Source organism: Acanthopagrus latus, chromosome 2, assembly GCF_904848185.1.
Source record: "Acanthopagrus latus isolate v.2019 chromosome 2, fAcaLat1.1, whole genome shotgun sequence".
NCBI lineage: Eukaryota > Metazoa > Chordata > Actinopteri > Spariformes > Sparidae > Acanthopagrus > Acanthopagrus latus.
In genome coordinates, this window is record NC_051040.1 from 26,192,186 (window position 1) to 26,213,047 (window position 20,862).

At 41.8% G+C, this 20,862-nt stretch overlaps 1 protein-coding gene across 7 annotated transcripts in view; it reads left to right on the plus strand.

The window, feature by feature from the left end:
* Positions 1 to 756: 756 nt before the first annotated feature.
* LOC119005372 (eukaryotic translation initiation factor 4 gamma 1-like) overlaps positions 757 to 20,862 on the plus strand; it is a 39,263-nt gene continuing 19,157 nt past the window's right edge. The window contains exons 1-9 of one of the 7 annotated variants that reach the window (XM_037072934.1): positions 757 to 884; positions 8,699 to 8,749; positions 8,854 to 8,975; positions 9,446 to 9,529; positions 11,020 to 11,052; positions 11,959 to 11,979; positions 12,497 to 12,691; positions 13,017 to 13,119; positions 19,335 to 19,474. In XM_037072934.1, coding sequence (XP_036928829.1) covers positions 8,901 to 8,975; positions 9,446 to 9,529; positions 11,020 to 11,052; positions 11,959 to 11,979; positions 12,497 to 12,691; positions 13,017 to 13,119; positions 19,335 to 19,474 — 651 coding nt within the window. In that variant the 5' untranslated portion in view covers positions 757 to 884; positions 8,699 to 8,749; positions 8,854 to 8,900. The other 6 variants (XM_037072958.1, XM_037072944.1, XM_037072953.1 and 3 more) reach the window with 6 other exon arrangements.

Below are 20,862 nucleotides of genomic sequence, written 5' to 3' on the forward strand. Positions count from 1 at the left end.
TATGATTTTCGATTACTTTATTTTAGATGACAAGAAGCACATTCATCGGAATTGAGCAGGCAACAGGTTGTCCACCAGGAGGCGCTGTTTAGTCGGTATCGGACATTTCTATAGCGTCTTGGCGAAAGAAAAGTCTTAGGAACCGCACACGCTGTATATACGCACGTGTGTGAGTATTTATGGAGAAATCTGGGAAAATACTATTTATATATTTGATTTTCTCTTTCTGAAACCTCTATGAAGGCCGCGTAACGCATTTCCTCTGTTTCCGTCTCCTGGGGAAACATCTACATCCTTAAGAATAAATTACAAATCTGTGTGTCCTTGGTCTATCATGTCATAGTGTTCATTTCATCCTTGAGGATATTTGAAACAGTGTGATAAGTATCGTATTTTTCAACATTTACATTTTAAAGAATTGCATAGTTGTCAATTTAACTGTTAGCCATCATGCATGCACTGACCATTTTATTGTCTCACTTAAAGTGTCTGATCAATATTTTTGTTTTGACCCAGATTTAGTTCCGTTGTAATTAAATGTTTTTTTTCTGAACAATTAATAATGATGACTAAGTTAAACTGAGGTGAGCATATGCATTCCATACTTCTGTCAGCATATCGAAACTTGGTTTATTTTGAGAACAAAGTTTAAATGTCTTGGGTATCTACAGAAAGTGTAAATGTAAATGTATCTAGTTTCGCATGTATTTTTAAAATGAGCCGGGAGACAACAGGTCTGTCCATACAGCATGGATGAGTCTTTACAGCCGAGATCACGATTACTGGGAAAGTTTCACGTGATGGGATTTTGCCGGAATTACCTAGCTACCGGCTTCCGGGAAGGTTTTCCGTCCGTCCGGCTCTGCGGACTCAAGGAGAGAAAGGTAACGGCAGCAGTCCTAAGTTAAATTCTTATTTAAATGCTCTTATTTTCACAAAAGTGTCATGTTGCTGTTACACGGGGACTCCGGAAGGACATTCACATGTATGTGTCGCCTTTTAGTCTGGAGATATTACTAGCTGTGGTGACTTACTTGAGTGGTTTCTGCTGAGTGCTGTCCCTGCTGTGTTTTCAGGGATTAGCTAGCTAGCTAGCTGGTTGCTAGCATTCAATGCTAATGCGACGTGGGTGTTCTTTCTTCACTTTAGCTTGTCCGGCTAGCAAGCTAATGCTGTGATAGACTCATGGATGAGCCCTTGCTCATGTGACGTTTGGAAACACAGTGTATTTTGTGTAATGTATTAAGTATAGCAAGCGACAGACCGACTGTCGCGTCTCAATGTTGTCGTTTTCGCCTGTAAACGTAATTTATGCCGCTTGCTATCCAGTCGTTTGCTAACTAGCCACACAGTGGGCTAAATAACTGCCAGTGGGTTAAATCACTCCAGTTCTGTTGAAGCCGTGTTTTGCCCTGGTGCCAGACTCCTAGCAGAAAGTGATGGAACTCGTGTGTTCACATGTGTTAGCATGACTGTGTAAGAACTGGGATTGTAAACACTTAGCAGACTGACAACTTGATACCTGAAACCGTGTGATGGCCATGTAATGTTGGTGCCGGCAATCTGAAACCATTTATGTTTGGCGGCAAAGCGTGGAAATGTGCTTAAAAGGTGTAGTTGCGAACATTCAGCCTGCTGTTCATGCAGAAGGGTCAGCAAACGTCTTCCCTCTAGTTACCAAGACAACATAAAAATAGGCCTATGTGACAATATATGCTGTCATGTATTTGGTCAAGAAGGGAAAGATGCTTTGGAGACTGATGTGACAGCACACTTGTTTCGAACTTTGAAGGCAGTGACATATTTGTTAGGGCCTTGCTGTTGACAGGTCGCTGTGCCTCCAGGTTGGCCGGTGTAATGGGAGCTATGACACACGAGGACGTATATGTAATATCTATCTATCTATCTATCTATATGATGATGATTTCCCATCAGCACCCTCTGTAACGCTTCAATGTGAATGTAGGCTGTCGTCGCTGTGGTGATGGTGCTGTTACCCTGGGCGAGATGTTTGGCTGCGAAATGAAACGGAGGGTGTCTGACTCATTCTGGCTATCGTTAACGTAGTTACAGTACTCATTGTTGTCACGACATCTTGACAGCACTGCTGCTGTCTTTATATCTAGCCAGCTAAAGCCTTCGAGCAGAGATGGTCACCGGATCTGAGTAGCAGATGTGAGCTACTGAGTAGGAATTTTATGAGCTAATGACCCGGAGCAACCTCCTTAGCTTGACAGTTATCTAGGTTAGTATTCCCATTCATTGATACGAGCGTCGTCACGCCTGTCCTCACCGCTGACCCCTCGAAACAACGTCGTGTGTTTGGTATGTGTCACGCTTTTCACGAAATAGATGGCTGTCACAGCCGATATCGTTTGAGGTGTGGCTGACATGAAGCCGGCAGCTGGGCTGCGCATCGCGCCAATAGCAGGAGAAACCACGTGGTAAATCCAGATCGGGCCTATGAGAGTTAGCAACATGGCTAACTGCACATCACACAGCTGCACCACTTCGCACCCACATTTGCGGATCTCGTGGCTAGACCGATCGCTCGATAAGTGGGGGTTTGTTGTAATGCCATGCAAATAGTCGTCTTTGTTGTACCCTGCGTGTGTGAGCAGACACGCAGGCAGACACGCCCCTGTGCCACAGCAGTAGTAACCCACAGTTAAAGTAGAGGAGGAAACACCGGTGTGTCACCACTTGATAGTTAGCGCGCATGGTATGAGCGTCGCAGCATTCTTCTGTCACTGACGTTGCGTTAGATAGTTGGTTTAGAGGACGACATCACTGGCATGTTCATGTTTGTTGATCACTTCAACCTGCTCGCTCCGGCAGGCTTGGGACTGATGTTGAGGACTGCAGACATGTGACCTTAACTGAAAATGTGGGTCCAAAATGGATGCAGTTTCCTGTGCATGGGCACCATATAGCTACTCGAGATGTTTCTCCCTCCTCCACCTATAAACACTGATCCTTGTTTACCACTCTTCAGTCCAGGAGAATATTCTGCAGTGATCTCAGACATGCTTTTGTCAGGGTGAACAAAACTAATAGCAGAAGTGGAATGGCATGACAAATGCATGACGTGTCAGAGTCATGCTGTCACAGTTTGCCTGACATAAGGACACAACTGAGCCTCCTGTTGTGAAAGTTCAAAGCCTGGAGTCTGGACATGTGTGGGTTTTGGCAGAATTTTAGTGAACTGGAGGAACATTAGGGGGATGGGCTGGGATGGGCTGGGCAGAACAGGCTGTCCTGGTGTGATGCTGTGTCACTGGAGCTGAACCTTGTCTCTGTAACGTCTCAAGGAAGTCAAATTTGCATGGGAAACCAGTTTTGTTTCAGGTACTGACCAATGTCAGTGGCAGAGCAGTATTGTAAAGAATGTATGTCTTGTGTTTGATCTGTCCTGTATTAGTCTGTTTTTTTTTTTTTTTGTGGCATAGACATCTTTTATTGGCAGCAGAGAAAGAGGGGGGTGTGACATGCAGCCAAGGACCTCCGGCCGGAATCAGTTGGGGTCGGCTGCGTTTATGGCATGCGCTCTAACCACTCGACCACCTGCGCATGTTGTTTCGTGTTTGTTGAAGCTGCTGTAGTTTTATGTTGTAGTAGCACTCCACAAATTTTACATATTAAGATTACTTTCCCTGAATGTGATCGAAATGTGTTGGTTTCTGGTTATGATGGATGGACCAAAGCTAGTTGTCCGCAAAGTGATGAGCAAGTGAAGGCTTTTGAATGAAACATTGGCATTGGCCTGAAATAAACATTTTTGGAGACATGACATACTGAGAAGATGATGCTATAGTTATGTGTATACAAGGTGAACCGTTCACTGAATAGCTTTATTTAAAGTGAACGTTTACATTTTGAGAAGTGTTGTATTACCACTTTTACATCAAAATTAGCACGCATGTTTTTTTTTTTTCTAATTTTATTTCTGGTAAACTTGCTGAAAATAGCTGATTGACTTCTTTCCCCTTGCCAGGAGGGAAACTGCCTTTCTGTTTTTTGTTTTTGTGTGTGTCAGCAAGAAGACGCTGGGAAAACAGGCAACAGTAGAAAGCAGCAGATCATATACTTCATCAGACTACACCCAGAAGACCTCGAAACATGTTTAAAAAAGTCCATATCAATATCACCCGGAATTAAACGTATATCCTGTCTTTTTGTGTCACCATGTTACTACCACAGTAAACACATTGGCTTTGTGACAGGTACAGACTTCTATCACAGGCTGCATACCATTGAACTGTATGTGAAAAGGAGTTGCTAAGAGATTACATAATGGATAATGGGCTTGGAGCAGCAATTATAGTGGGGAAATGTATTATAAGTATTTCTTATATCATGGCATTGTAAAGTATGTTAATCTGTAGCAGGCCATGAACTCGTGAAACCATGACTCGTGTGTTTTTGCTGATGTCACCAGGTAGTGAAGTGCTTTTGGCTCTCAGCATAGATACAATTACTAACATCCATTCTCAGCAAGCAGCTGTTTAACAACAGTTGCTCTTGGTGCAGTGAGTCTAGATCTTGTGTGAAAAGACCGTGTCTACACTCTTTATATATGACATGATAGCCATCTTCTTCAGCAAAGGTTCTTGTCCCCCTCTGCTCTTCACAGGATCATAGGAGTACATGCAGAGACTTATGCAACTGTTGAAGGAGCATGTCTCACCAGCAGTAGTTCTGGTGGTTGGATCTCCACAGTGCATGTCAGACCAGCTCAGATGACTAGACTGTGTGTGATTAAGGGGATGGGGTATAACTCCCATGAAGCACAGATTCCTGCAAAAATGACAGCCTCTGTGGTACCCCTCACTGCTCGTAGTGACTGTGCCCAGAATTGTGCTGATGACTAATATTTTAGATAATTCTGCAGACTAACCTGCGTGGTGTTGACGTTGTGTGTCAGTGCCACAGGAATTGTTTGAAAAGCCGGCCCTGTTTTACTACTTCAGGGGAAAGCATTTCAAACAAGTAAAGGTTTTGTTTGTGTTCCTCACTTTGAAGAGTAGAGCCTGCGAGCCTGTATAGGTTGTAAGTCTGCGACCCTTTGTTAGCCCTGATATTGTTAACTCAGCATTTCATGTCCCAGTTAGCCCCACTGAGTCTGACAATCTTTCTGTTGGTGGAAGAGCCTTCCGACAGCTGCCTGACACCCCTCTGCAGTCTTACCTCACCCTAACTTATATCTGTGCCACTCTCTTACCTCTAAGGCTTCAGTATACTGGGGATGAGCTGCCCATCGATGTCTGTCAGTCAGTGTTTTATAAGTAGGGGATTTCACCCAGCCGTATGGAAACCTTCACTCCATCATTATCTTTCATTCTTTTGTCCGTATTGATATAGTCATGGCAACAGTGATCATTACAACTGTGTCTGCAGTGTGATTTCCTCTTCTTTGAAAAAAGAAAAAAACTCCCTGATTCATCATGACTCAGGGTTTTTACACTGCTGCTTCTTGGTCTGTGTGTGTGTGTGTGGGTGTGTGTGGGAAGGGGCTGTGTGTGTGTGGGTGTGTGTGTGTGTGTTTGTGTGAGTGTGAGAGAGAGAGAGAGGGAAGGGGTGGTGTATGTGTTTGTCAATGGCAGAGAAAATGTAGGCTTTGACTATAAATGCTAAATGTGTCAGTATGGCGATCATCAACACTCTAATTCCAAAGGTACTGAATGAGGATGTTTAATTTACTTGTTTCCTGTGATACAAACATGTGCTGTGTTGTTTCTGTGATACAGTTCGGTACTATCCTTTTGTGAGGTTTTGTTTGGTTTGGATGAGACCCCTGTGTGGTCATTTGCTCTTACAGCTCCCACTATTAGGGTATATCTGTTGTGCAGTTTTGGGTAACATTTAATTAGCACACATGTAGTTTCACTCTAATTTTTCCAAAATACACGCTGAAGAAGGGCTTCCACAAGAATAAACAGCTTGATGGTAGTGCTGTCTTTTATTTATCTTTTGTTCACTATGGCGAGAACCATATAATCTAAAAAAGATGATTACTGTCAAATCAGGAGGTGACCTTGAGTTCGGGTCTCATTATTTCAGTGTTAAATTGAAAATCGGTCTGAATTTGTACCAAATTGCAAGTCAGCTCTATTGATCAAAATTAGTTAGTTACGTTGAATACACAGTATAGCTCGAGATCATTCACGGCAATCCTGTCCCCGGGTGAATGTGATTTTGAATGTGGCTCATTTCCCTGTCACTGACATAATGGAGCGGTAAACGCTGGAAAGAGTAGAGAGAGTTTTGTGTGATGTTACCACTCAGTTTATGCAAGTTACACCAAAGAATCCCCACCCACGAGTCAGTGGAGTGAAACATGCACTAAAACACGTCAGGTCTCTGACGAGCATTATGTGGGGTTTGTTTATCACATATAAATGTCAAAGTTTTATCTGAATCCAAAGCAAATTTCAGAGGCGGTGCAGTTGTAAAAGTAGCAAATGGTAGTGTGCCAGTGTATACAAAATCTCACTTACTGTAGGAGGTTTGAACTGAGGCATGTTCACTGAAGTTGAACACAATTCAACTTTGGTGCATCAGTGAAGTGCCTGTTCAAAACCCACTGTTCGGCACAGATTGTTTGGTAATGCGAGGGGTACACAGATCCAGCCTCTGAGCTGTTCTCAGTCTCATTAACATAGAATATGTTTGATATTTACAATTTAAAATCTGGATGATTACATCTGTACTTTTTAAACTGAACTGCAAAAACCGTTAAGAGGGGCATCCTGGAGCAGTTTGAGTTGTTGCACCACACTAACCTCGTCTTCTTTCTCATAAGAATACATGAGGGATTGTGTGTGAGTGCAACTTCAGCCTGCACAGTCATGAAGCCAGAATAAAAGCCATGCCCCCCAATGCTGTACATATCGCTGGTTGCTGTTTTCAAAATGTATTAATATTGAACATGTAGCTTGTCCAAATTGCACCTAATTCGACTTTGCGCTTTCTTAGGTGCTCAACAACACTAGGTGACAAATAGAATATTACATCATTTTTGGCCAAATACACCCTACTTCAATATTGATATTGCAACAGTATTATAAGGATGACTATTGGTGCTTTCACACAGTGATATTTCTGATCAGTAATCAATAATAATGATAATATAATGATGAACTGGATTAGTGCACGTATTAGACCAAATAAACATTTTAAGAAAGATTGAAAAATTACACCACTTTACTGTTATGCAGCCTTTAAAACCATATATCTTGATACAATGATGTCCAAAATCTAGGATCTTATCTAGTCTCACACCATGATAACCATACATACATACATACATACATACACACATACATACACACATACACACACATACACACACATACACACACACACACACACACACACACACACACACACACACACACACACACACATACTGCGGATAAATAGAAGATCTGTACAGATACACTGCCAGTATCTTATATTGGTAGGATAACCGACCGCATTTTGTAAATTAAAAGACATTGATATTCTGTATTCTCAGTATGGAATCATCTACCTTGATGGAGAAAGAGGAGTTTGTACTTGAGCTGAAAAAGTGCTGGACAAAAATTGTTTCGACACCAAGCATACAAGTGTGTAACATGATATTATCTGTGTTATGCAACATTTTGGTCAGATGGTGACACAGTTGTTTTTGATCTTGCATTGTCTTGTAATAGTGACTGGATTAAATGAGAAAATGAATGAATCATCCACCGGTTCAGTGATTAAGAAATACAAGTTAGAGATAGGCTACTTGAAGTAGTGAGGAGACGTCCCAAAAAAATTGCATTTCATTTTCTTTCATTTTTTCTGACCGCCTGGGGAGCTGGGCTCGGCATGCAAGTTACCAGAGCAAGCAAGCAGTGCAGCTCCGCCTCTCCTGCTGAAGAGTTGGCATATTTCTTTATACCTATACTCAGTTCAAAAACTTTTAGAAATAATACGATGTACAGCATTTCGTATCCTTATTTTCCCAACATAAATCCACTTCATCCCTGTGCACTGAGGATAGCAGGGTTGAAATACCATATGCTTTCAGAGACTGCAGATTGGTACAGTTAGGTCCTTTTGGCTTGCCTGTTGCATCCAATATAAAACGCCCCAAAAAACCCAACTGGTTACTAGCTCCTCCATAATTGCAGAAAGATTATGCAGTGCTGTTCCACACCTGTGCAAATATATTGGCAATTGCTGATTGATGGGCTGATGGTTGCTGGTTGAAATAACATTGGCCACCCCTAGAACACACCAGACGTGATGCCAAATCCATGTATATGGCGCAGTAGAACACGAGACATCAGAGACGTTAGTCTGGTGAAACAGGTCATTTGCATCATGTTTTATGTTGTACATTCCATGTATCACACAGTGGGATATTTCAGCATAATGCGTACAGGTATATACAGTATTTCAGTACTAACAGGTTAAAAGATGAACATGCAGGGATAGAGAGACGTATGGAAAAGATCTGGCACGATTCACCTCATTCACTAATTCACTTTTCTCATGTCTACACTGATGTAGGTGTTGTGGCTGACATGATCTCTTTATCTTATATAATCTATATATAATAGATACATTGTCATAATTTGTAGGGGAGCATCTTCATTCTTTTGGGCTGGCAGACAATAAATTTACCTTGTAACCTAATGTTAGGCTTCTCTTTTTTTGTCTCTTTCAGGAAAAAACGTTCCTCAGTGTAACCACACTTAGGACCTAAAGATTCATAAATGTAAGTATAAAAGTGAGCTTCTAGCTGACTATTAACACGAAGTGTTAAAACGAAATTAATTTAAAAATGGAGACCCATTTAATCAGCCTGTTCTCTTCTGTCAGATTCATACACAGGTCCACATCTGCCTCCCCATGCAGAACTCCATGAAATGAATAAAGCACCACAGCCTATAACAGGATCCCCCTCCAACCCCCACCCTGCCCCCTCCCCTGGCCTTTCACAGGTAAGGAACCTGGCTACTTAACTTCCTCTTTTGGCCCCGATTAAAACAGCTTGGTCTCTCCCACATGGTTTCTCAAAAAAAGGGGGGCTGCTGTAGGACAGCGTTGTTATGCGCTTAACAACAATGCACTCTCTGGTGGAGAATGTTTGCAGCAGGTGGCCATGTTTACAAAAGCCAGTATGTCAACTTCCAACCCTTGCTCTCACATTGGCATCTGACAGTGTAGCTTGCAGCACCTTTCAATGTTACTATCAACTATTAAATAAGAGTGTAAGTTTCCCCTCTCCTGCTTAAGGCGTAGCGTGTATTCCAAAGAACAACCTTTCACACATTCCTTCACTACAAGACTTAGCTATGAAGGGATGCTTTTGTTTGACATCAGTACCAGTGCACTTGCTGACCACATCTCACTCCCTATTCCTCCTGCATCCCATTCTTCTGCTGTTGACATCACTTCCTGTCTCTTACAGCCCTCATTTCCCTCTGGGCAGCCCCCCTCTGTCGTGTTTGCCACCCCACCTCCACAAATGAACCCAACACCACAGCCCCGACAGGTAGGCCAGCTCACAACTCACCCACAACCCACAGCACACCTAAAATGGTGGACTTTGCTTTATTCCAGAAAATAATTACTCTTTCCGTCACATATTGGAATCACATAAGTTACTGAGCGAACTTCAGTGATGAATCCTCGGTTTTGCTTTGTTTAATGCTGTGCTCTCACGCTTGTCAAATAAGTGACAGACATAACAATAAGGATAAAGATTGGAATAATTGATGTCTTTTTTTCACACTGTGTGCAAACTTGGCATTATCGCTGCTCACTGTTCCTATCTGAAATCTTCCCAATGAATAAAATACTAGACATTCTCTAAAATCAGTTTGTGAACTTCTTAGAATGCCTGCATGTCTATTTGCCTACTTCTCACCAGTTCTGCACCACATTTACTGTCAGTGTCAGCTTATCCTTTGCACTCTACCTCAGCTTAATTTTCAACATGCTCACACTGAGTGACCCTCTCTACATCATTTATATGATTTAAACGCCTTCTCTCCTACTCCTTTATTTAATAATTTACAGTAGTTCTCTCCCAGGTGCAGCTTTTAGGGCTTTGAAGCTTCAGTGAGAGTTGCCCATATATATTTGAAGCATTTAGGGGTATACCTTCCTCGAGCTTTCCTCGAGAGCAGAAAATTCTTCCTTGTGATGATAGTGTTCTGGTTAAAGATGCTCTTCTGTGCACTCTAATCACATGCAGGGACCTTGTTTATGTGCGTTGGTGTAATGAAATGCAATGCAGGAGCTCCATTTTGCCCTCTTTATCATTATTTGCATCCTTTCAGTGCAGCCAATGCAGTATCTCCTTCCTCTTGAAAAACAAATAAGAAACATTCAACTGCTGATTTGGACCTCCATTACCATGGCGACTGTGGAAGCTTTGAAGCATTTGATTTGGCCTTAATTTTCTGACATTTTGTCTGTATTCATCAGTTTAAGTATATGATGTGTATTAGCTGTTTCAGTAATTCTTAAAATACCACTGTTCATAAATTGCAAATAACAGTTGTGTAAAACAAATAAACACTCAAGAAAAATGTGTCGTTATGAAGAACGGCATGACCATCTATTTAGAGTGCTGCACAGGTCACATTTTTCTGTCTGAGCCCAACCAAACGGCCCAACCCAAACCAGACAGTCGTTCTGTTTATTACATCCAAACCCGACTAGAGACTCAGTGTAAGCCAATGCACTGTGTTACTCCGCCACGCAGTTGTCACTATTGTTACAGCACCCCTGTTTACCCTGATAACAGACATGTATATAATATGTATATAAATAAATATTTACCTCAGTATCTGTAAACTGACATGACTAAACCTGACCTGGGCTGGTTTTGAAATCCAAGACCTCCTGTTTCCAGACTGCCTGAACAACAGAGTGCAGTTTGTAAAGGTGCAGAACTGGAAGGAGCCTGTAAAGAGTAAAGCATGGATCTTGTGCTTTTGTCTTTAACCTCTGTCCTATCTGCCTCTCCTCCTCTAGTTTGCCCCAGGGCCCCGGCCTATACACCAACAGGTACTAACAGCACAACTGACTAACACCTGTTACATATATTACAAACAGTAGAGAAGATTGAGAGGCTCCAGTGTGCTGTGACTTAAGGACTAAAACTGCATAAGTGTACATATCCTAACTGAGAGCAACACTAGTGCTGGGCAATCTTGAAATCAAATAGCATAAAATCTTTTGACCAAATATACTTATATTATAACATAATACTTTTGAGGTGACCATTGTTGCATTTAGGAAACGTGATAGAAATAGAGAAAATAAAGGAAAAATATAGATTTGACTTGAAACGTGTCAGTCTTACTGCCGGCCAATTGAAATTAAAAGAAGAAAAATCTTTATTTCATGAAATTTATACCTAAAATGTGAAGACCAATTCAGCCTGATGGCAGAGAATATTAATTATTGTTAAAAGACATTTAATGATGTTTCATAGTATGTTGGATGAAGTATTTTTGTTTCATTTTCACTGCACCTACTGTACATTTGGGATTGTTATTGAGTAATAAAATCATGCTTTAATGAATGACAGCTGTGGCAAAATATGAAGATGAATGTAAGGATGGTCTATGTAAAGACATGCAAGAAAACAGCCATCCATTAAACAAAACAACAACAATTCAGTTACTTTAATCGTTGAAAAAAGTAAACATCTAAGTAATGCCCATCCTTCAGTAATAGTTGTTGAGTTTTAGTAGTTAAGAGTAACTAAATGCAGTTTATTTGGATGCACTGTTCTGCCTCTCTTCTGCATGCTACTTGTTAATTCACTGCTTGGCTCAGAATGGACATTTTCTGGGGGCTTTGCTCTAACTGATTGTGGTGCTCTCTTTCTCAATCCTTCTCTTACCACCCTCTCCTTGCCTCCATTTGATGTGTGTCTGTGTGTCATCTGTGTTTGCGCTGCTGAAGGGAAGCTTCAGGTCACTACAGGTAACTCAATTTACTCTTTCTTCCAGTTTCTCCATGTCTTTGTTATTCTCACCCTCTTGAGGAGTGCACATGTGTGTGTGTCTAATATTTGGCAGTGTTGTGCTTTGTTGGCTTGGTGTCATTTTGCTGGCTACGACGGTTAGCTCCCAGGCCAGCAGCAGAATGTCAATGAGGAGGCTCTGAATGAACCAGCATTAGCTGCTTTATCTCTTCTGGCAGGCAGGGCCAATATGTTTCCAGTTGGAGTCTAGCCATAGATTCATGGACAAGCTATGAGCCTAGCTTTTAGGCTGGACAAGCCAGCTCCACTTGTACCAAGACAAAAAAAATGGTACAAGAGAATGTGGGATTGTTTTCATGTCAGAGGTTTAAGAGTGGTAACTAATAATTCCTTCATTTGTTGCCTTCTCTTCTACCCCTCCTTCCATCCCATCCCTTATTCCTGGCCCCCCCCCCCCCCCCCAACATCTGTCTTTGTTCCCCATCCTGTCTATTACCACCTTTGCCAACTCTACAGCCCTATTACACCAACAGGCCCAACCTGCCTCCCAGCAGTGGGCCGCGGGGCATCCCTCCAAGCAGTGGCCCGAGGCCTGTGACACCCACCCACGTCTACCAGGCAGGCCCTGGCTCCCAAATGATGATGATCCCCGGGCAACAGTTGCCCTTCCCCAGCTCACCACAGGGACCTGCCTACTTCATACCAGGACAGGTAGGGTGCAGAGACTTGGTTTTAGTGAAGCTGCCAGATTTTCTTCTTAGCCAAGTCAGATGGTACATGACACCCCACATTTCTTGTTGTGTCACCTGTCATCTTTTTCTTTTTTCAGTCAATACTGTAAACACTACATCCACAAAATATTGTACTTTCAAATGGCCTTAAGATGTGTAATGTGAAGAGAATGAAATGAAAATGCAGGCCTTTATTTGCACTTGTGATTTATATTGCTTTTATGACTACATCTAATATTGTTGTTTGTCTCTCCACCCCTCCTCGCCTCCTGCCACCCTTGCTCTCTTTTCTTTCTTTTTTTTAGTACCGGTCAGCAACCTATGTGGCCACACCCCAGCAATACCCTGTCCCAGCAGGCACCCCAGGCTTCTACCCAGGCACCAGCCCAGCTGAATATGGTACTTATGGTAAGAGGCTCTACCTGGGGCCTCACCTATTCACTCAAACACAGAGAGACACTTAAGCCATGTTTCCACCAAAAACTTTAGTCCAGCTCTGTTACTGTCATTAAACAATAGATATGTTGTCCAACATTTATGAAAGTTAAAAATAGTGGTATGCAAACAAGAAACGTGTAGCATCAAACTGCTCAGTGTGATACAAGAAACATTATTCAACAGTGTAGGCCACATAGCTGCTAACAAGATAGCCAAAGTTCCAATGTCATTGGGAGTGCCCTGCAACTTACTGATGTCCTGCATATCATGTTCGTAAAGGCAGTTGTTGTGTCCAATAATTTTTCCATTATTCTTTCATCCCAGCTTCACATCACTGCCGTATCTGTAGTCCATGTATTTTTTCACATTGTTAGTGACATTCTCGGATGCTTTGTGAATCTGAGATTTGTCCATCTTCTGTCCTATTTAAGGCTACGCCTAAGCTTTTAGTGTGGCAGCCTTCCTGTTTGTTTTGCATGTCTCTTCATATCAGTCTTTACAGAAAAGCTTGTATCTTGCTTTCATAAAGCAGATGTATGATATTGCTATAAATTATAGCCATCTTTATCTAAAGCCAGGAGTGTCATCAGCGTTTTTTGAAACTGAATGTTGTTTGTATGTTTGGTTAGTTTGAGAATTTCAGGAAAAGAAAGGTTGTGGCCCCAAACGTTTTTGAAAATAGACAAGAGTCATTGGAAGTGCTTGAATTTATATATTTTGTTCAACAATATAAATGTTTCATATTTTTTCTAAATCCAATTGAATTAGACTACATTACACTGTCTGTCTGTATGCCTCCTGTGGTTTAAGGTAGTCTAAGACAGCACAGTTGAGAAGTTCACAAGTTCTGTTATCTGTTTTTAATTGTTGTCTGTGAGCTTCTGATAAGCCTGCTAGTTCACATTATAATGACAGTAATTAATCTTGATCCGTATCTCAGACTGTCATTTTAGTTCGTTGAAATTCTGGAAATTTGGCTGGAAAGGTCTTTGAATTCATACTGGGACGAGTAGGGTGACACAGACAGGCATGGGAACATTAGCAATGAAAAGTAATAGACCAGCAGGAGAGAATCTCAATGTACCTGCTAAGAATCAGCATCCAGTCATATGCAAACACACCACACGCACACACGCATGCATGCATGCATGCACACACGCACAAAGAACAAACAGCAGTATCTCTTTAGACTGTCTCTCGAGAACTCAGCTGAGATGGTTTTCTTCCTACCCAACATGGAGCATATGGTCATAATGAAATGAAATTGTTGTGTTGTCCCTGAGGGGTGTGGCTGCATTCTGTAGAAAAGTTAAAATTTGCTGACTATCAAAGTCAAAGCAGGGTTAGTGAAAGGAGTATTCCAAATGAATTTTTATGTATTAACGTAACAGTATGAAAGCATGTTTATGTGATATACTACACAAAGAATGTAGCTATCATAGTTCCTAGTACACATGACAAACATTTTAATACATTATTTATTCCAAACACACTGTTGTCATATTACTGGGAACAGCATCGCAGATGTTTGCCGTTGATCCCATGTGTTGGCACTCCCTCTAGAGGTGGCTGAGTGTCACCACACACAAGAAGTGATAATGGCCTGAAAACAAACTTGCTGACCCCCCACTAGCAGGCATCTGAACTATGTGTTGTCTTTGTTTAAACTGTAGCTCATCAGCAATAGAATGCGCCGGCCTGAATACAGGACTGTAAAAACACAGTTCTTCCTATTTGGCTTCCCATATCATGCTCGGTGCACATCCACGTATATGCACGGTTGGTGCACATGGTACTTGAACAATGCCTCTGCACATTCTGTATACTGTGTATGCATGTTCTGTAAAAAATAAACTGGCAATTTAAAGAAATTCAGAGACCGTTTCGTTAAACTATATTGTATTATTTGTTAGCATATTCAATCATGAGACTGGTGCTTTCCTCAGAGAACTGGCTTATTTAAACGTCAAGTAGTAGCCTCAATCAGCTTTGCAAATAAGAAATTCTGTTTGGGGGATTGTGTGTTCTGTTTGTAATCAGAATGTCACTTTGCATTTTGATATTAAATTTCACCCTGAACTTTATCACCTGGTAATACAGTATAAATGTGAGTATAGTTTGATCAAGTCTTTGAGTTGCAGCTGACCTCATCTATTTGATGAAGTGAGCATCTCTCTCAGGCCATTTCACAATATAGTAATATTAAAGCTTTCTGTCTGTCAATCATTAACATTAAAAATGTCTTGTTTTTTCACATCCTAACTTACTTGAGTTTTTACTGTAGTACCCCCCCTTACCCCTTTCCTGCACAGTTTCTGAGTGCAGCCATACAAATCCCAGGCCTGTAACAATTTGTCAGACATAACGTAGGTGCTAACTACAAACAAAAGTCAAACAAACATAATTTAAGCCCTATTTGCATGGGACTAGCATTACCTGGGACGCTATGTGATTTAGAAATTACCCCAAAATGTCTGTGTTTCATGCAGCGCATTAGCACAGGTTAAGTGAAGTCTGTGTTTTAACTTGAATTTACTGACATTATCCCCCGGATAGATATGGATATTTTTAATATGATAATAACTGGTGAGCCTTTTGAAAGATAGAAAAATGTTCCTTACCGCATGCAGCCATGCATGTAATCCATCTAATCATCTTTCGAGATTTCCCTCCTCCTGATGGATTTGAGCTTGCTCTTTGTGCAAATGGGTCTCCATGCTGTGTACCTAGACAAGCCTCCTGAATTTGCACCCAAAATGCTGTCAGAACTTTCATTTATAATTGCCAACGCAGCCTCCATATTTCTCGACCGGGATGAAGGCAGAAAAAAGGTGTGGAAAACACAAAAAAACCTTTAAAAAAAATCACAGAAATGCCGATTCACATGGGACTAATATTATCACATGACCTCTGTGTTTGTCGAAATATGGTGGGTAATTTGTGGTGGAATTTTTACTTTACAAATTACAGACCTGGCAGATTCGCCCGGGATAAAGATCACAGATGAAGTCGGCAAATATGTATGTGATGCTGTGATCCTACCCTCTCGCTGAAGTTACATAGTGCAGAAATGTGCAAGGTGGTCAGAGTGCCTGTGACAGGCGCCATTCACCCTATTACAACACACTGTACTGTAGCTGTTTTTTAAGTTAAAGTCACATGATGTTGCTTTTAATGTTATAGCTGAAAACGACAACAGTAAAAATGTACTATTAAAAATATCAGCTTAACTCTAATGGAGAGAGTTCTAGTTCTATAATTTGGACAGAAATTTGACAGGGATCACACAAACAGGAAATGCAATTTCTAGAAAATTGGATCACCTCTAAGTTACTCATTACCGCCTTTCCTTGTGATGGTAGTACACCAGAGGCCCACAGTAGATTTTCTGTGTCTGTCATGTTTATTGGTTTGACTTTTCTAGACAAATTACTGTCCTCATTAAGCTACCAGTGGTACTGTCTGACAGAGCTTTGTGGCTATTTATGCAAGATACTTGTATGACCACGTGGGACACTACGTTCCGTGTGTATTTGAGGTTGTGACACAGTGGTCGCTCTGCGAGTCACACGACGTGTCGTGATACTAGTTTGGCACATGACCCTAAAAAACTGGTCATGTGACACAGAGACACAACTCACAAACAGTGGTCTCATATGGGATTGACCACTACACTGCCTCTGAAAGTGCAGGGGCTTTCAGGGAAAAGTCTCAACATCTCAAAATGACAGCTAATTGACACAGATCTACTGTAGATTGGCATATAATCAGATTTTTGCCGTTAGGACTGAAAATGCCCATCATAAAAAAATTTGGTAAGTGCATACTCTGAGTATCATACCAGCACCCCCCCATCGTCTTAAGTGGTGCGGTCTCTCTGACCACTGAGTCCTTTTCTAGCAGTCAGATAGAGACACAGACACATACACAGTGCTGACGGAGTATGGTGACTATTTTTAAGACCCCCACCCCTCAAGCTCCATGATTTGCTTCACTCTTCCAATGTACACACTTATAGCCCGCCCCCTTTGTAGTAGGTTGTGACATCCCTGCCAGCATGCATCGTATCATTTGTCCAGGGCGGAGAGATGGGGGAGTCTTCAGGCAAATCAGAGCCACACAACTCAGTAGCTTTACTTGCCTGCCAGGGCTCACTAGAGAGAGGGAGGGGAGGGAGGAAGGTGGGGAAAAAAGTGAAAGGCAGGGAGGAATTAGGAAGGTCAGAGGGAGGAGCGTAACAGAGACACGCTGGAAGAGGGAGGGCTGAGCATTAAAAGAAGTCATTCTGAGAGGGCACCTGTAGAGTGAACAGGAAGAAGTTAGAGAGGGGGGTTGAAGAACCCCCTCTCCTCCTTTTCTGTCCATTCGCACCTCTGCATTCAGCAGACATTCAGCATGGGGAACCGTGGGTCTCAAGAGCAGCAGGACTCTGAGGGTAGGTGTCTCCTAGTGTCTCTTTAGAGCCCCCCCCATCTGCTCTCACCATGTCTTGCACTTTGTGAGTCATACCTCGAGCCTCTTATTTATATCGGGACACCATCCAAGAAAAGTCTTGTTCCAGTTTTCTGGTTTTGAGCATGCTCCTGTTCTCCCTCTCTCTGTCCTGCTCTCTCTTTCTGTCTTCCTCCCTTTTCCTCTTGTGCGCCAGGCAGTGTGGGGTTTTGACTATATTTAGGCTGCGCTGCTCCTGGTCAACAATGCAGACTCAGTAATGTGAGTTAGACTGAAATGCCTGCAGAGGGGAGAGGGAGGCAGAGCAGGAGCAAGCTGCGCTGGGCTGAAGGAGAGGCCTCTTCAATCTGAAGGGTTTTTTTCTTTCTTTCTCTCTCTTTTTTTTTTTTTTTTGAACGTGGGCCACAGCTGGTTTTGAACTGCAGCCGAGGCCAGTTACAAGGCTGGGTAATGTCACTGAATGGTTTGATGTCTTGTTGACATTATTGACTGGGTAGTCTAAAAAAAGTATTTAATTTTTCCTTGATCCTGTTGGCAGCAGCTTGCTTTATGCATTTGTAAACATAATAGATATCCATGGTGTTAAGAAGTAAGGGACACCGAAGCAGAGACTGCTGTGTCATGGTCTGAAGGCCTACCTGTGGGGCCCTCCAGGTGCCATCTTTGCTACTGTTAAGTTCCATTCAGATAGAACATGAAAGGCGGTACTGAGATGGAACAAAAGTGCAGATTTGAGGTTTCGATGCACGTCCAAGAGAATTACTGGAACTATCGTGATAGAGGTGATAGTTGGAGTTTATCTTAAGATGTAATACTCCACTGTAGCATTGGTTAGATGCCACACTGAGAAGACAGCCTTTTTGGCAGTAAGCAGTTGAAGTTCATGGCATTTCCTGAAGATGTTAAATTACAATCACCTGATACTTAGTTTCCAGACTTAGTCACCGGTTTTTCTGGGCCCTATATGAAATGATTGGTCGATAATCATACTGGCCCAATTTGTGTAAATCATGACTTTTAACATGACATATAATTGAATTACTCTATCAGCTCACTGATGACTTGGTCTGAATGTCATGGTAGAGTTTAACTGACTATTAGTCTTTTTTAAGTCCCCAATCCAGTCATTTAATAATGCAATAATAAGAACTTAATCGAAAGATCTTTCCAGTTTCGTCAAAAAGTTTTGACAGTAACGCTAAAAGCTGCTGTAAAAGATATACTCAAATGATGAATTCTGATTTTACCAGCTCCCTCTTGCAAGGCGTCTACGGTGTTCACAGGAATGTTGCTAGGACACCTCACATTTGTGCTGTACGGAATGAGGTTTAGTGAAGCATGTTTACACAGATTCTAAGTTGTTCTTTTGTAGAGCATTTGAGGGATGCCTAAAGTGTAACGCATCCAGTCTTGGCAGTGAGAAGACTTTAATAAAGTGTAGTTACGTCACCATAATGACATTATAACTGTTGGGACTTAGAACTACAGCTGTTGCGCTGCAAATCATTATGAAAACAAACCTTCACATTTTGGATGCATCTTTTCTAACTGCCTCACAGCAGCAGAACAAGTCCTTAAGAACAAAATCAATATAGGCTGTGCTGCTGTTTTGTCAACTCTAGCTTTGTGGTGTTAAGTTAACATGTTTATATGTCCTTTGTGTTTGTATCAGGTTATGGCTATAAGATTAAGATTAGTATGTGTTTACATTCTTCTCTCTGTCTGGTCCACAGCAGGGGCCTACTACCCCGCCCAGCCTCAGTTTACACCCCCGGTGCAGCCGGCACCCGTTATTATGAACCCTGCACCTCAACAGCAGCAACCACCACCTCAGCCTCCCCAACACATCCACACCAAACGGGAACGTAAACAGGTACAGTCAGCATTCTACTACACAACTCAACTTACACTTTGAAATTGATTATTGAGAATGGACATCTGGTTCAGATGGTACATGCGTATAATTTATAGTTTCCCCACATTTGATGAATGAAGCAGAATGAACTACTAGTAAACCTGGAGTAGGTATTTTATATTGTTTAAAATGAGGAAATGTCAGTTGGAAATTGACACAAACTTGGAAGAATAGTTAAACTAAAATGAAAATATTTGATATAATCTGTTCATCAACGACACCACACTTCTAATTCCATCTGAAAACATTAGATGTGTGTTTCCTGCTCATGAGAAAGTCCAGGCTCATACAGCTACTCGGTGATTAACTCAAGCATCCCATATGTAGACATCTGCATATACACCTGGGGATATGCAGATGTCTACACATGGGAATAATATAATATGGGAATAAATTTGTTTCGTTTTTGAACGAGAAATTAGTTGGAAAACGTTATGTCAATGTGATGTTCTGTATTTTGGGCTGATTCAACTGCTTTAAATGTTACCACACCATGCACACATGCAAGAGGACCCTATAGACAGACAGGATCATGGACACACACTCATCTGTAAACTTTAATCTGTCAGTCAGAGAGAAGCAGGAAGATACATTGAAGATGAAGAGTTATAAAATATCACTTCTGAACATCAGCAGCTTTTGACTGCTCGCCTTCATGTCAAAAGCCCCTGGTAACTGCACCTAAACGTCAGATCTGTTATGTGACCTGCGGACAGTGCCATTAAATGTAGGCACACTGACACACTGTGATCTACATTCTACATAACTGCCCAACTGGCAACATATGCAAACTGATGACCTTTTTCTCTGCTTTGCTGGCATTCACTGTCTCTACCACACACACATGTGGCTGTTTACTACAACGAGGAAAAAAGGTTGAAGGCAACAACGCAGAAGAATGCTGAAAAAAAACAAGAATTTGGGAAATCCATTGGGAGAGTGCAGAACACAAAAAAATAATCATTCCAGTGTGTAATGAAGTGAACTGGACTGCTTGGTGGAAAGGGGCATAATAAGATCACTGAGGTAACCTCATGAGGCATATTTTTTGTTACACAGAACCATCTGAGAATGCGCTGCTAGAAACGGTTTGAAAAAGGACAGACTTGAGACCATCTCAGGTGACTGGACAGATTTTCTGTCTATCACAGGCTAACCTCGACCAAGCAGATCAACAATCAGAGTGTGCTGCCACAAGCAGAACAAGTTGGTAAACCAAACTCCTCATGAAGTCATTTGATCGTTCTTTGCTCCTCTGTCACGCTAACCTCTCAGGGAGCTGCCATTGTTGTTTTCAAATAGACAGTCTCTTCTCTCACTGGGCATCCCACCTAAACTTTACTTGT